The sequence below is a fragment of the Ictidomys tridecemlineatus genome, chromosome X (assembly GCF_052094955.1).
Source record: "Ictidomys tridecemlineatus isolate mIctTri1 chromosome X, mIctTri1.hap1, whole genome shotgun sequence".
In the NCBI taxonomy this organism is placed as follows: domain Eukaryota; kingdom Metazoa; phylum Chordata; class Mammalia; order Rodentia; family Sciuridae; genus Ictidomys; species Ictidomys tridecemlineatus.
Window position 1 is genome coordinate 37,346,339 of NC_135493.1, and position 17,016 is coordinate 37,363,354.

Genomic DNA, 17,016 nt, shown 5'->3' on the forward strand with positions numbered 1-17,016 from the left:
ATACTCTAGGTAAAATGTTCAAGTACATGTACAATGGGATCAAACAGCCAATTTCCTTTTTATTCCAAGGTTGGCTGCTTGGAAGAACACAGAAAGTGTATAAAGCAATGGCTATACCAAAAGCTGTGGATTAACTTCTAATGGAGACAGTAGGCCCAAAGGGGGCTGGGCTATGCAGAGGTTGACCAGACAAGATCCAGGAATGGACAGGGGGAAACTTACTCCCTGGTTCAGTGACTGTGGAAAACTGAAAAAGCACTCCCACAACAGGTGCAAAGACACAAGTGAATGAGTCACCACAGTGCCCTACCCAGAGTTCTCTTAGCCTCAGGGACTGGGGAAAATATTATGGATACAATAACTAGAGTGGCAAGTAAGGAATAATCAGACAATGGTACTGCTATAGGATTAATGTTAACTGGTATAGGCAATGTTAACAGTAGTGCTTAATATAGGTGTACAGGAATCCAAGAGATACCAACCAAATATTTTGGGGTTGAGACACACAGAATATGTAGAAGAATCATAAATCATGGTGCACCTTGGGTGTTAGCTCCTCCCTACTTCAGTAGGAAGTAAGGGACTTGAACCTGACTAGAGTTTCAGCAATCAAGCTAGGAGGGCTAATCTGTGGAATAATGCTTGGACTCAGTACTTCCAAGTTTTTGTGGTAAGTGGAAAAGCCTTTTAAATTTATTTTTTGGTAGAAGATACAGTACTTTGCTAACACAAAAAAATATTTCTAGTTTATTTATTAGAAATAGAAAAATAGTTGGAGGAAACCTGCCAGGGAAGGTGAGAAAGATGCATAGCTAACAAGTGGCAGAGGGAATGCAGTCATTTGTGCACACTGAAAGTAGAGAACTTGACCAAAAGCTCATTCTTGAGATCCTAACTTATATTTACAGAAAAGATCTCTTTGACTTTCAATGTGGAGAGACACAATGAAAAATAAACCTTGTACAGTGAACTAGAAAACAATGAATTAACATTTGGTAAGATAGGTAATCCATGTGTGGAGAATATAGTATCAGTATGTATCCACCTACACAAAAATATATGATTATGTACACATGCTTCAGAAGGACCACTATGCCCACTGTGCAAGCAATACTGGTGCAATAAAACTCCGGTTTTCTGAATCTGGTGTTTTTTTCTTGAGTCTTGAGGGCTCAAGAGAATCTCCTGATAAATGTGACTCAACGAGTGCATCTAATGGCTTTCAATGAGCTTTACTATCAATTAGTCACCTTAGAGATGATTTTTACCGGAAATATTAACGTTAGCAGAAATGTTCACAGTTACCTGACAGACGATAGGAGTGCAATAAGTGCTCTTTGGGGTGGGGTACCAGTAATACCCTTTTTATATTTTATTTTGAAACAAGAGTCTCACCAAGTTTCTTAGGGTCTTGCTAAATTGCTGAGGCTAGCTTTTGAACTTGAGATTCTCTTACCTTAGTCCCAGTGCTGGGATCAATAAGTGCTTTTTAAGAAACAAGTGGATGAAGGTTCTTAGTAATGTAGGTTTGTAATCTATTCTGCGACCTGCAGAACTTGACACCAAATATAAGGCAAAAACTAAACATGGTGCAACACTGCTTTATATGTTCACAATTTTTCAAACACAAAGATGATAAAAATCAAATGATTTATTGCATGATGTCTCTTGGTGTTTTTCCTTCATCTGCCTTTGGAATCTATCAGCGTTTTGCCCTGCATTGAGCATACACATTAGGTTCTTTGAGCTTTTCTATGTCATAGCCAGATGGACACTCAGTTATTCAGTGACAGAATCTACAGAGCATTTTCTGTATTGCTATATAGCTGGGCATTTTGTCACCTCCAAACATCTGAGACAGTCTACCCCTCCAACCTGTACAATAGGTAAAATGGCCAAAGCCAGGAGAACAGGTGAGAAGGTGACAGAAGAGAGAAGGATCAGCACATTGATGTTTGTCATTTTTATTTGCAATACTTTAGGTCCAAGTTTCAAACTGCAATATTTTTACACTCAAGACACAGTCATGCACAATCCATATTTCAATTTTCTATTGCTTCAACCACAATGTAAAGTAACAATATTGGAAACAAAAAAATCATTAAAAGATCAAATGCTGAGGTCATAAGGATGTAACCATACCATCAGCATGTCTACAAAAGAAATAACTTACTTAAAAATCAAACAAACAAAAGACCATAAATACTTTTAATCCAAAGTTACAGAAGAATTTCACTACACATGGGTTTACAGATAACACATTTTGACAAAAGTAATGCACAACCAAATGAGATACAATTCGATAAACAGTGAAAAATGTAGATCCTCCTCAACTTATTTTATCTGGATGTTATAAGTATAATCCCAGTAGACATCAGTATCCTTGTGATCTGGCTCCTACTGGCTGATGTATTGAGATTTTAAACTCAACCCACTAATGGTTATTGGATTCTGTGAAACATCTTATCATCATTAATGAATATAGTATATGCGGGTCCATAAAGCACACCACACAAAGTACACACATTGAACTTGAATTTCGCACTCAGGGCTAGTTGGCACTCTGCTATAGGCAGGCAAGTGGGACCATCCTCTAACTAACTTCTGGTTTAACCTTTCCACTGCATACTCATACAACTGGCCAATCCCTGTGAGAGTTGTCATCAGAAACACTATCTTTGGTTTCCAACAAGTAAATTTGTCAACAATGCTAAAAGTATGCAATTACTTCTTCATTTCTCTCTCTGAATCTTGCAAGTGCTTAGGTCCCCTCTTTGTAGTCTCAGCCATTAATTTGCACAGTGTCTGCCATCTTGTGCCACTTTAGAATTTAACTCTATAAGGCCCAGCACTGCTTCATAGGAAAGGAGAGGCCCAAATACAGTTCTATTCTAGCAAATGTGACAGTGTATTTCTGTTCTAGTAGCAAATACTGGCCACAACTTAATGAATATCAGACTTTACATACAGAGTGTGTGGAAAATGAAAACTGGAACACTCACCAGAAAAAGGACATTAAAACAAAAACAAAACCATTGTGAATGAACTGGAAGGCTGCCACAAGTTTTATCAACATTCTCTAGTACTACTGAGTTTTTCCATCTTACATGGTTCTATTTTTTTAATTGAAATATAAGAGATTCAGGCTTAGGCATGTGGTATTTGCCATCACATTGTAAGATTGAATGTGCAGGGCAACCTATTATACCACAGGATGTTAGAGCTTTTGGAAAGACTCTGGAGAGCAGCTACACAAACACCCTTATTTGACATGAGAAAACAGTCATAGAAAGGTTATGCCTAGGGTCACAATGCAAGTTAGTAATAAAGCCCATTAGTATTCAGGTCTCCTTCTTCCTAGGCTAGAATTCTTTCCACTGTATCTGACTCATTCTCTAGATTTGCTGTCAATTTCCTCTTGGGTACTAAGTCAGGTGAACATAGTTCCTGCCTTACTATTGGTATTATAGGATAGCATTCACCTGATGGCAGCTTCCAAAGGAGATTGATGGCACTAACCAGATTCTACAAATTTATCTTTCAAGTTCAATCAAATTAAGTGACAGTAAATGCTACAAGTTGTTTAGTATACTTATATGCAGAGGTGTGCACATGGAGGTGGCATCTCAGTTCCCGCATTTGCAGATTCAATTACATGCTATTTAATATTAAACAGACATTCCCAATGTATGAGAAGTTGGGTTATATTCGTTTGGTCACTAAAGGAGTGTGAATCAGAAAAAGGAGTGCAAACTAAAAGCTAACCAACAGAATAATTATAGTAGAAATAAATTTTTTAATGAAAAACTTTCATAAGAAAAATATTTCCATTGTTTCCAAAGTCCCATTTATTTCCTTCCCAATCCACATGCAAATATATGTTCAGAGTCACGTATTAAGGTCACTCAAATTCCCAGGCCTATTAGACTGTCAGTTTACAAATACTGAATTTCCATCCTCTTGCTCAGAGACTGGGAGATGCTTGCACCACTGGCTATGCCTTTGTTTAACTAAATATTAACTGCAAGTAGCTCAGAAAAGGACCATGAGATTCAAGTGGGGATTGCAAGGTAAACACCTCCATGAGTACTTTTACACTGAGAATGGCTAATGAAAAGCCTGTGAATTTTCAAGGTATAGGGTCTGTTTCTGATGAAGGTGATTAACATATTTGAGGCCACTACTTCCTTATAAAAGTCCTCACCTAAATTTTTTTTTTTCTTATGAGTTGGAAGGAAATTTCTCTTTTGGTAGATGGTCTCCCTTTCTCTTAAGAACCACAATTACTGCGTACAACCTTTAATTAATCCATACAGAAGCACTCGGAGACCACTCCAAGCCAAAACTAACAGGAATGAATGTAACTGAATGCCAACAGGTAGAGATAATCCTAAGTATTTGTCTTAATGATTTCAGAATCAGCTTTTAATTGCAAGTCATAACTTCTATTGAAATCATTGAGACTTGCCTATTGGTCACTAAAAGAAGAAGTCTACTTAGATGATAAGATCTTGTTGGACAAAGAAATGGTGAGAGTTTGGGATTTTATCCTTTTAATCCTCCAAAATTCAACCTGAAAATCTGTTAAGATGATCCAGAAAGTTGTTACTGGAAACATTTATCAAGTGGGTAATCAAATGGTCATCCCTCTGACTTAAAGTAACCAAAGTAGACACCTGGTTGTCATACCAAAGCAGAGGGCAGCCTGTTTTAAAGCAGAACAATGCATTTGGAGTTCTTATAGTGGCCTCTCCCTAGTTAGGACTTAGATAATAGTCTCCTAAGAAAGCACGTGCCATACCTGAGCGTGTGCCAACCTCAGCACCCAGGCAAGTATAAAGCCTATGGAATATTGTAACTAGCAAATATCTGTGCCCTGCATGCTCTGGGCTCTGGCCAGAAGGCCTCTGCTTCTGGCATCTTTTCTATGTTTCTATAGTTCCCTTTCTGATGTTTATTCATTAAAAAGTAACAACATCAAAGAAAATTGCAAAAAGAAAAAAAAATCACATAATCCCACCACCCTAACACAACTGATTTCAATTATCTGTGTTCCCTCCCAGTCTTTGTCCATATGCACACTTATTTTAACATAGATGTAATCCCTGTTTGTTATGTAAAAGTGATTTTATAGAATCTCTGAGAACTGGCAGCCTCATTAGAAATAAACAACCCATTCAGCAAAGGAATATAAGTATTTACACGATCTTTGAGCTGAGAAATATCCTTTATAGACAAACATCTCAAACTATCAAAACAGTTTACGGACAACAGGAAGCAATTTCGTATTTCTTTTTCTTTTAGCAATGGAATGTGCTTCACAGGGGAGGGATAGATGTGAGGATCAGATGTTTAAACTAAAAAACTGGGCGCAATTCACAAGCTGGAAAGAAATCTGAATAACACAATTAAACAATAAATACTTGAGTTAAATCTTCACATGACTTGGCCATCCAGTAGCCAAAATGGAACATGGACGCACAAATATTTACAATGACACATAGAACGAGATCAGCAAGAACGAAGTCATTACCCAACATGGTGACTGATTTGAGGGGATAGTGTCATCCCAAAATCCTCATGGGATTATGACAACGCACCGGATCCTTGCTACAACATTAATGTTCTTTTCTTTCTTAAATAAATAATCTCTACTGTGCTTCTCACCCTTCCCTGACTTTCCCACTGCCCTATTCCTCTATCAGGACATTTTGGAATCAACATTCGATAATGTGCCCTCACTATCTCAGGGCATACTAGCAACATTAAAGATCTGGATAGACTCACCTATGTCAAGATGAGTGAAAAAAAAAATTCAGGGAAAGGGAATAAACTATCAACCATCTGGAGTCCAAGTTGTTCGAGTGTACCAAATGTGAATCTTTCGGCAGCATTTTGGCACAAGAAACAGCTTCTCTCTAATACTTATAAGAAATATACATAACTCCCCAACACAAGGAAAGGGTTTTAGAAGCTTTTCTCACTGAAATTTACATAGATTTAAATTTGTAAGAGTAATGCCTACTGTGAGATAATATCATCAAGTCTTGGTACAAAGTGATGGTAAAAAAGTACTTGACTCCTCATTGTTAATATGTTAAACCAAAAGTATAAAGAGCAGCCATTTCTCTGCCTACAGTGATCTGAAGGATCACTGCTCCAGGGTCTCCAAAATAACAAAAAAGGGCCTTTGCAACATATAAGGGATGCTAACTGATGACTAGGGTTTCCCAACCAGGTTTTCGGCTCTTTCTACTGGCAGGGTATAGTCATCAGGGTAATAAATTCTATTTGCACCCCAGGTACTTCATTGAATTACCTGGCACTATGAGTGAACAAAAAGCTTAATTTATAAAGAAATCAAAATTAAGGCCTCTCTTTTATACTAGAACAGTGTGGCATTAAAAACTTTAGGCCCAGACACCTCTTTGCAAAGTATAACATAATATGCTTCAAATTAATATTACCATTTGAGCTTTTTTTCCACATTTGTTGTTTATTCCACTGTGGACCTTGTTTTGCAGGGGAGCAAGAGGGTCAAGCTCCTCCCAAATTTTATAGTCAAAGAAAAAAACAGTAGGAAAATAGGAAATCCATCAGTGGTGTCATCTTCTAAACATAAACATGTACACTATATGGTTAGCAGAAACTCTAAAGAAAGTGCTTTCTTTTTAAGGAATGGATCATAGATGTTAGATGGAAAGGTGTACCTCACAGAGAAGGACAGAGGCCTATGGTCATTAATCTCTTTCCCCCTGTGGGTGAATGTAGATGATAGGTTCTATTCAGATTCCTTATATACTTACAAATTATGAAGCCTCCTACAACAGATTGTTAGCTTTTCAAAGGCTTAGAGAAAAAACTTTCCAGAATTTATAAAACTGCTAATACTCTCAAAAGAGAAGCATATCCTTTTCTATGCAGATACCTTCCAGACATTTTTTTCTACTTTCAGAAGATTCAGGAAGTACTAAGTGTTGAATTTTTAATCAATAAATATATGGTGAAATTACTGTCAATTTTTGGTATTTTCCCCAAGCCACAGAAGGAATTCAGTTGGACTATTATTTCTTGGAATATCTAATTAGGAAGCAAAATTACTTTCACTGGGGAATTGAAAGATTTTTATGAACATAATTTTGAAATTCAAAGCTCTGAGAACTATATATACACCATAATCCCGAAACAGAAAATTGGTAACACACAGAAAAAATGGGAACAAGTGCTCAGAGCCAAATGTTGATTGGAATGTAGCTTTCATATAGAGTTGAAAGCTTACTATATCTCTGTTCTCCAAATCTTTTGAATTTTTTTCTAAAGTGTTATAAATTGCCAAAATAAATCATTTTATCATAAATAAATATTGCATGAATCTATTCCCTCCTGACGTGCCTATTTTACAGTGTAAATGTTCCACAAAGCACAAGAGAGGATAAAATAGGTATCTTTACCTTTGTTTACTTAATGTCCAACAAGGATTTCAGTATTATACACATATCTTGTTTTCTTTTTGGCTGTCAGAGAAAGTTCCAACTTTGTTTATGTAAGGTTTCTTCTATCAGGATATTCTAGGTTTCAGGACCTAGACTCACCCAATAGGTACGTCACAGTTTTAGTGTGCCCTTTTTCTAGTATGAAAACTAACCAGCTGGTTTGTGTGACAAATTGACCAACTCTTAAGCATTGTTGTGAAAATGACAGGATTTCACCATTTCAGCCTTATTTAGGTATACAGTAATTAAAAGCCCTTCCTGAAAACACATACTCCTCTCTGCTTTTGGAAAATGTCTTAAAAGAAACCTTTTCCAATACAAATGCAGAAAAATAGGTACACAAACCAAGCCACCACTATAGAAGAAGAATAAAAAATTGCAACTCTATTAGGGCATGGACTTCCACATGTTCACACAGTACTTGCTCTATTTTTTTTTTGTTTGTTGTGTTTTTTTTGTTTTGTTTTGTTTTTTTTTTGCTTTGCTTTTTTTTCTTTCTTTTTTTTTAAAAAAACATCTTGACATCTTTTTTCTGGACATCTAATGACAATGCAAGTGAAAAACATCACATTGGGTAAGGGGTTTTGAAGGAGGTTTGAATGTAAGAGGTACTACTCTCTAACTTAAAAACAAACACAACACTATGAAGAGGGAATGTGCATCTTTGAGAAATCTTTTTCTTCAAAGTGAATGCACAAAATGAGGGGATTCACTACTGGCTCTTTCGCTTCACGGTGGAAGTGACCACTTGATGGCCACTTCGACATTGCTGCCCTGTTTGGGCTGCGATTCAGGCTTACAAATAAATTACATAATCTGAGGGAGTAGGAAAAGGCTTATAAGAAGTTTCTATTCATTTGAAAGTTAAAGAACCCCCACCCTATTTGACTGTCTTTTCTTTCATCTTTCCTGCAGCAGAGTTTTATTTCAGTCTTACTCATGAGGGAGATGGTGAGGGGTAAGGCGTGCAGTCCTAGCGGCTGCTGTTCTTAATCGCTTCCTTTGCAGCGATAATCAGAGGAGTCAGGCTGGAGAGAGGCTTGGCTAGTTTTAAAAATGGGTGCTGCAAAAGGAAGAGAAAAAAGAAGAATTACTGGAATTCTTTCCTTCAACATGTATATTACTTTGCATTTTCAAGCAGCCTTTTCTCATTAAAATGTATTTGAGTACCCAATTAAACATCATTTAATTAAAAAACATGGTGCCAGGGGCTGGGGTTGTGGCTCAGTGGTGGAGCACTTGCCTTGCACGTGTGAGGCACTGGGTTTGATCCTCAGCACCACATAAAAATAAATAAGAAAGTTGTGTTCATCACTAAAAAGAAAAAAATATTAAAAAAAAAACCCATGGTGCCAGCTTTTGTCCTTGAGATGTTTCATCTGTGTCATGAAAATCCTTTGGAAACTGATTAGCATCATTAAAAACTCTAAAGTAGGGATCTTGTAAAACCTCACTGAGTTTGTAATTGTCAGACTTTCTTGAACTGATGAATTTTTCTGGAATAGCCCTTGTGTTCGAAAGTGTGCCTTCAGTTAATGACTACAGAATTTTTTTTTCTGAAGCCAATGGCTTTCTAACTGCTAAATCCAATAGTTATGTCTCCATCATTTTGTTAAGTATTTCTTTTGTAACCTCTAAGGAGCACAATGATAGGCTAATGTTGGAGAATGGACTTAAGGAGATATGCAGATTCTTGTTTATTTGTATAAAATGGAAAGATGCAACAAATGAACTATTCAAGTCACACTTAAAATATAGTTTTGCATCAGTTATCTGACTGGTTCATATAAAAGTACTGTTGGGTAAATAATTAACTAGATAATTGATTTAATGATCTACTTAGCTGTATAGCTATATTTAAAGAACCTGTATCTTTAGTCATCCCTGGAAGAGGGTGTAACAGGAAATTATATCAGGGTGTATTTGTGGGGTAGTGGGAGGCATAAAAAATGTGGAAGCAAAGCACTCAAAAGTTCAGGGTTTTCATCTGTAATTCAAAGCTGGATTAAGTAGTAGATTAACAAAGTGTCATTTCAGATTTGACATTTCAGGGCCCTATGATAACCTGTGAAATGTCATGGAGAGCAGAAAAGAGAAGGTGTGGTCTCTTTAGTTCCTCCGAATAGCTTGATCCAAGGTATGATTTGCTTGAGATTTTTTTTTTTTTTTTTTTTTTTTTTGCCCAGATGTGGTTCTGTCTTGGAAGGGAGTTTAGAATTCACAAGAAGAAATTTTTCTGTGCAGGATGGGACAGAACACAGTGATTTTGTGGTGAAAGTTGTGCATAAGCAAGTGTTGCACCTTTTGTTTAATTGGTGTGTTCAAAGTCACAGACAGAATAAGTTGCCATTGTTCTTAGATGTTACAGGTCTTGATACCTGTCTCTGAGAAATAGTCCCTAGCAGTGAAGCTATGTGTGTAATCCTAGCCATGTGATTCTTTGTCAAATAGATACATCTTTTTAATTGAAATTTGTTTGTGTGTGATGTGTGGTGGGGATTCAGACAATCTAGGGCTCAAATATCAACTCTGCCATTCGAGAGCTCTGTGAGCCTCAGTTTCCATGTCTGTAAAACAGGATAATAATAACCATGCTATAAAGTTTTTGTAAGAATTAAATGAGGTAATGTAGGTACATAAATTTGGTAGATAATAGGTACTAACTATCATCATATATAGTCATCCCTGAGAGCCATGAAAAGGACAAATGGTTACAGAGGCACTCACCACTGGATGGTACTCACCCAGGCAAGCAGGTGCCTGCCAATTGGCATCACAAGCAAAGGGGCTTTGACCAGTAAAGCATTAGAGTAGCAAATGCCATGGAAATAATTGCATAGTTATGTAGAGAATTACCTCCGGCCAAGAGCACCTGCATACAACATCCAGGGGCACAAGTAAAGTTTAGAACAAAACAGCAACACCAGAGGGTCATATTGTTTTTTTCCCTTGCAAAATAAGACTCCAGGAAGAATAAAAGAGATTTATAGATTAAACTGCCAACTTCTCAGAAGAAAGGTAACATGTCAATCAAGATGCATGCCTATACTTATGTGCTTGTGGTCTAAAATCAAATGATAATAGCCTAACTCTAACTACATATCTTTTGAAAGAGCTCTCTTACTGTCACACATTGTGATGGAAGACCTCTGTGCAATTGTCTTTTATTTTCACCTGCAAAAGCTCCTTGGCAGATCCTCGCCTATCCACATCCATCTCAAGACAGCGATTTAAAAAGTCACGGAATACAGCTGACAGTCTCTCAGGATTCTGGAGCTCTGGGGTTCCATTAGTGGCTATCAGATATAATGCCTATAGGAAAAAAAAATAGAAAAATCCATTCAGCACATACATATTAGGACTGTGGGTCAGAACAGAAGGAATAAATCAATTTCATTCTGGTTTATACTCTGGTTCTTAAAAATTCCATTTAGACAATAACAGCGACGCACATTTCAATGTTTCTATAACATCTAGAAATTATTAGTCTTAGTAGTAACTTAGGTTACAATGAGGTATCATATTTTGCAAAAACTTGGAAATAAAGTTATAAAGCTTCCTCTGAAAGTTATGCCTTTAAAAATTTATATATAATGAATACAGGATGAAGCACTAAAGAAACGAAAGATCCGCCTGTAAATCTGTGACTACAAAGAGTTGGTGGACACACATATATCCAATCATGCTGAACTGAGTATAACCCGAAGAAGTTGCAGAGAAAGGTGATTATAATTTATTACCTTCTTATCTTATATGAAGAATATTTGTGAGTACTTGGGGGATAACAAAAATATATTATAAACTTATAAAATTACAAAGAACTAGACAATAGCTGTGCCTGGATGGGAAGCAATGTGTAGGACACAAGGACTCAAAATATTTTTGTCTTGTGACAGCTGTAGCCCTTTTGATATTAATTAGACTTTTCAAGAAGTTTTACCTATAATGAAAGGAAATATGAGAAAAGTTGGCATTGGTAGTCTTGGTACCTAATGATGATATATCCTATGATGAAACATTTGCTAATAATTCTTATATGTCTTTGAGATCTTTGATGTGTAAGGCCACCACTGAGAGACATGAATTTTTGGTATGCTGACAGAATCAAGGTCCCTAAGCCTTCAAGGAAAACAGTTGGACCCAAGATTGTGATTAATTCACACAGGCAAATAAATCCATATTTTGAAGATATGTTTTTTGCAATAAGGATTCATCTATTCAACACATTTTTGTTTCAAATAGGTGTCAGGTGTGAAAGATGCATTGGAGCAAAATAGATATAATCATCTACCTTCATTCAGCTATTGTTTTGTTTTGTTCTTTAAAAACATTTTTTAGTTGTGGATGGACACAATACCTTTATTTTATTTATTTATTTATATGTGGTGCTGAGGATTGAACCCAGTGCCTCACACGTGCTAGGCAAGTGCTCCACCACTGAGCTACAGCCCCAGCCCCCAGTCCATGTTTTACTTATTTTTTTTTATTCTAAATAGTCCCCAAAGCTGACTTCCTGATGCCTCCACTGAGAAAATAATTCTAGAGCACTTAGTAGGTACCAGATATTGTATTTGACATTGACGATCCAAGGATGAATAAGACAGTCATCTTGCTTCAAAGATCACACAATTTAGTCAGAAAGAGAGACATTTAGAACACTACAATACAGTGAATAAGAACTGCTGAGGGCCATTGCCAAGTAGGAATGACGCATCGAAATTTCCTTGCCAGCGTACCCCATGTTAAATGGAAATTTGCTATGACATTGCATGTGTCTTTGAGAAAGGTGACCCTGCTCAAGGACCAGGGTGGATCCAGGTTTAAGGTGTATCCTGCAGGTTTGAGGAAGTATCCTGCTCCTTGGGTTTAGGGCGTTCCGGTTTAAGACAATCTGGGTTTAGGGAAGTTCCAGGTTTAAGGTTATTGCTGCTGGGAATAGGGCATTCCTGCTGCCTGAGTTCACGTTGAGTTCTCGAGGAATTGAGAAAGTATTTGGGACGTGAATTTTGTGGCAGCAGAACTTGGATTTCCCCAGAACGTGTGTAGAGGCCGGTGTGAGTTCAAAAATAAAGAATTGCTGTTTGAATCTACAAGGTGTGTAGTGGCTGGTGATTCAGTGCCCAGCCAAGACTGCGGCAAGAACTAATACAGGAATCTAAATAGTGCTAATACAAAAATGACACAATTTACGTCAGAGTTCAGAAGAAGTTCAGGAGATTGAAATTTGAGCAGGATCTTAAAGAATAAGTAAGAGTTTGCCTGTAGGTACTGCCACAAGGGAGGGATATACTTGCTCATGTGACCAGCTCTCTCACTTTTAAGAAGATATGTAACTTCCTGAACTTACTTGGGCTTTGCAGCAAATTATCATCCCCTTTTACCTTTCCCCCACATGAAGCCTAATATTATTATTGCAGGTATTTCTATCAAAGTCATTTCCCAGAGCAGTAAGTAGAGCTCTTTTCCTTACCAGCAACCCCTGCAGGTAGATGTCCATTAGAAAGAGTTAGGAAGGACTTAAGTAATCTGGGGACTATCAACTTCTAGCACCCACAAGAATCATCTGGAGGGCTTGTTAAAACATGGGCTCCTGGGCCACCCCCACCCTGAGTTTTTGATTTAGTAAATGGGAAAGGAAGGATCTAAGAATTTGCATCTCTAACAAGTGTCCTGTTTTGCTGAGGGCCATTACCAAGTAGGAATGACGCATCGAAATTTCCTTGCCAAGCGTACCCCATGCTGCTTAGAGGACATTTGATGGAACATTGCATGCATGCTTTAATAAGGTGACCTTGCTCAAGGACCAAGGCGGATTCGGGTTTAGAGCTGATCAGGTTTGAGGAAGTAACCGGCTCCTTGAGTTTAAGGCGTTGCCAGTTTAAGATAATGGGTTTTAGGGAAGTTGGAAGTTGAAGATTATTGCTGGGATTAGGGTGTTCCTGCTGCTTGTTCCCATTGAGTTCTCGTGAGATTAAAATGGGATTTGGAGAGAGCCTCGTGGAGTAGGTTGTTGGTGCGGGAGACGGCAGAACGTGTTTGCCCCTGGACCTGTGTGGAGGCGGTGTGAGAGCTGGAATAAAGAATTGCTGTTTGAACCTACAAAGCTGTGAGTGCCTCGTGATTCTGGTGCCAAGCCGAGAGATGCTGAGGGCCATTACCAAGTAGGAATGACGCATCGAAATTTCCTTGCCAAGCGTACCCCATGCTGCTTAGAGGACATTTGATGGAACATTGCATGCATGCTTTAATAAGGTGACCTTGCTCAAGGACCAAGGCGGATTCGGGTTTAGAGCTGATCAGGTTTGAGGAAGTAACCGGCTCCTTGAGTTTAAGGCGTTGCCAGTTTAAGATAATGGGTTTTAGGGAAGTTGGAAGTTGAAGATTATTGCTGGGATTAGGGTGTTCCTGCTGCTTGTTCCCATTGAGTTCTCGTGAGATTAAAATGGGATTTGGAGAGAGCCTCGTGGAGTAGGTTGTTGGTGCGGGAGACGGCAGAACGTGTTTGCCCCTGGACCTGTGTGGAGGCGGTGTGAGAGCTGGAATAAAGAATTGCTGTTTGAACCTACAAAGCTGTGAGTGCCTCGTGATTCAAATGCCAAGGCCAATGTCTCGGCTTGGCACCAGAATCACGAGGCACTCACAGCTTTGTAGGTTCAAACAGCAATTCTTTATTCCAGCTCTCACACCGCCTCCACACAGGTCCAGGGGCAAACACGTTCTGCCGTCTCCCGCACCAACAACCTACTCCACGAGGCTCTCTCCAAATCCCATTTTAATCTCACGAGAACTCAATGGGAACAAGCAGCAGGAACACCCTAATCCCAGCAATAATCTTCAACTTCCAACTTCCCTAAAACCCATTATCTTAAACTGGCAACGCCTTAAACTCAAGGAGCCGGTTACTTCCTCAAACCTGATCAGCTCTAAACCCGAATCCGCCTTGGTCCTTGAGCAAGGTCACCTTATTAAAGCATGCATGCAATGTTCCATCAAATGTCCTCTAAGCAGCATGGGGTACGCTTGGCAAGGAAATTTCGATGCGTCATTCCTACTTGGTAATGGCCCTCAGCACTGTTTGATGCTGCTGGTTCCAGAACCAAATTTTGAGAGCTGTTTTAATCCAACCTGATATTTAATAATGGATCAAACTAGAGGTTCTCAGATTTTCTGCACAATTAGAATCACCTAGGGAGATTTTTTTTTTAAAAAGTCCTCATGCCCAATTCTTATTCCGATACCAATCATGTAAAAATTTCTGCAAGAGAAACCAAGGCATCAGTATTTTTAAGCTTTCCAGAGATTCCAATTTGCAGCCAACATTGAGAATCACTGGCCAAGAACCTGCAGCTCAGCTAGGATTTGATAAATTAGAATCTCTGCATCATAAGCACACTAATTTAAGAGTCACAGCATTCCATAGGAGACTCTCTTGCATAACAATGTGTGAGACTTAGAATGTCCTTAGTTTCAACAGAGTGCAAGGAATGTTTGGGTTGTTCTTAGTATATGAAGATACCCATATGTAAATACAATCCACTCCAAACACTTTACTTTTCCCCACCTCTCCTCACTCCTTTGTAATTTTCAATTCTTTAATTGATGAAGAGCAAATGCAGGTGGCAGTTCCTAGCGCTTTCATGCCAAAATACAAGTCTTAACTAAAAGGAGATGGGATGCACAAACTACTTTTAGGAAAACAGGGAATGGGCTAAAATCAATTGATGCACAGTTTTAACAGATATATTAAGTTCAAAGTGTTTTAATTCGCAGATGTTTAGTGCTTGAAGCACCTTTTCTCACAAACCATTTTTGTTCCCTTATTATAAGAAAATCAGTTACTGCATGGTACATTTACTGCCTCCTAAAACTCTTAACTTCGGCTGGTTACAACTCCCCCTAAATCACTGTTTTTTACCTACTTTTTTTCCTGCTCTAAAGCCAAGCCTAGTCCTAAACAAACAAACCTTTTTTCCCCTTTTCAAGGTGTTTTCCACTTTCTCTAGGTCTATATGCACACCATACTATTTTTTTTCTCATTTTTCTTTCCTCATTCTTAACTAAATACATTCTATTCCATATAATCTTCTTCCTTACAAGTACATGCACATCTTTGCTACCCAAGTTCTTCTCATCTCTGTTCAATCCATACCTAATTACCGCAGGAAGTGTACGCTCCTCTTTCCATTCCATTTACGAATCAAAAATGACCTTAATCATAGTTGTTAAGCCTTAGGAGTGCTAGTGATATAGAGCATCTAGGGAGAAGAAAGCACTGTAATTTGAAGGAATATGAGAAGTAATAAAGAACTAGTGTTATGAACTTGTACTGCACTTCGGAGAACACACATGTCCTATTCAGAACTTCTACAAAAAATCTGGCTGTGGATTTGTTGGAGGCTGGGGCTGATAATAGAGAGTACTGGTTGATTGCTTAAGAGCTGACTCCAGTCCTGGCTGGTGAGTATTGATCTGACACTCCCTCATTCCCAATCTATACATACTCAACATTATATCATAAATATTTTTTTCACAGTTCAAAAAATGCTAATAAATATCATTTTAAAGACTGCATTTCATCAACTGTTGTTCATCATGTGGATACAATGTAACTACTGCTGTTCAACTGATTAAAAAAAATACATGTACTAAGAAAAAGGTTGGAACACACCAACATGTTAACAGTCATTTTCTTTCCATGGTAGGATTATTGGTGACTTAATTTTTTAAAATGTATTTTTCAGTTTTCCAAATTTTCTGCAGTGAACATGACTGCTTTTATTAGTTTTAAAAACCTCTAAAACATTACTGAAAAAATAAACTTAAAAGCCATGGTATTCAATTTACACAAAAATCGTCATCTATTTCATTTTGTCTTCCTAGGATTAAACCTGCTTTTCATAAAGCACTACCCTTTGAGGGAAACAAAAACCCAGACTATTCCTTTTTCAACTATTGTTTTCATTTTAATTGCAACAGTATTATTTCCAACTAATTTCCATCGCAAATATCCACACTTTCAGCTATATTATGGGTGAAACTGGCCTTTGTGGACTGGCCTGGGAACCTGATCACTAAGTATAATGCTGCTTCTATGGGAAAATGCACTCTGGGTTCCAAATAACTAACTAAAAAATGAACTTTTGGAACACATCCTCTGTGTAAATTGGGGACTATCTTAGTAAAAAAGAAAATTGCTACCCACTGCCTTGCTAATGAGACACAAATATAGTCAGTTGTAGCCAACAAAACAACGACAGTAAAAAGGATTTTGCCAGAAGTCAAGTCTTACATGAAGAAAGATTGAAGAAATTAAATCTGGGCATGAGTGATCATATGTTGGCTTTATCTGAGTTAGTGAAATTTCAAAGAAAATGAGCAATTAGAAATTAGACTAGAGATTTCTCATAGAGTTGGCCATTTCTAATTAAGTAAGAAGGCAGAATCATCCTTGAGTTGTTCTTCTTCACCCAGTAACCTACCCCACCCTTGTTATAATCAGTCTACCAGGTTCCATTAATGCAAC

The 17,016-nt window shown here is 37.8% G+C and overlaps 1 protein-coding gene across 20 annotated transcripts in view; it reads right to left on the minus strand.

Annotated features, from left to right (window-relative positions):
• Positions 1 to 1,948: 1,948 nt before the first annotated feature.
• Pak3 (p21 (RAC1) activated kinase 3) overlaps positions 1,949 to 17,016 on the minus strand; it is a 259,089-nt gene continuing 244,021 nt past the window's right edge. For 15 of the 20 annotated variants that reach the window (XM_078034382.1, XM_078034379.1, XM_078034381.1 and 12 more), the window contains 3 exons: positions 10,668 to 10,805; positions 10,238 to 10,365; positions 1,949 to 8,556 (listed from right to left, as the gene is read on the minus strand). In XM_078034382.1, the coding sequence (XP_077890508.1) occupies positions 10,267 to 10,365; positions 10,668 to 10,805 (237 nt within the window). In that variant the 3' untranslated portion in view covers positions 1,949 to 8,556; positions 10,238 to 10,266. Of the gene's footprint in view, positions 8,557 to 10,237; positions 10,366 to 10,617; positions 10,806 to 17,016 lie in introns of all 20 variants that reach the window. The other 5 variants (XM_040284307.2, XM_040284271.2, XM_040284314.2 and 2 more) reach the window with 2 other exon arrangements.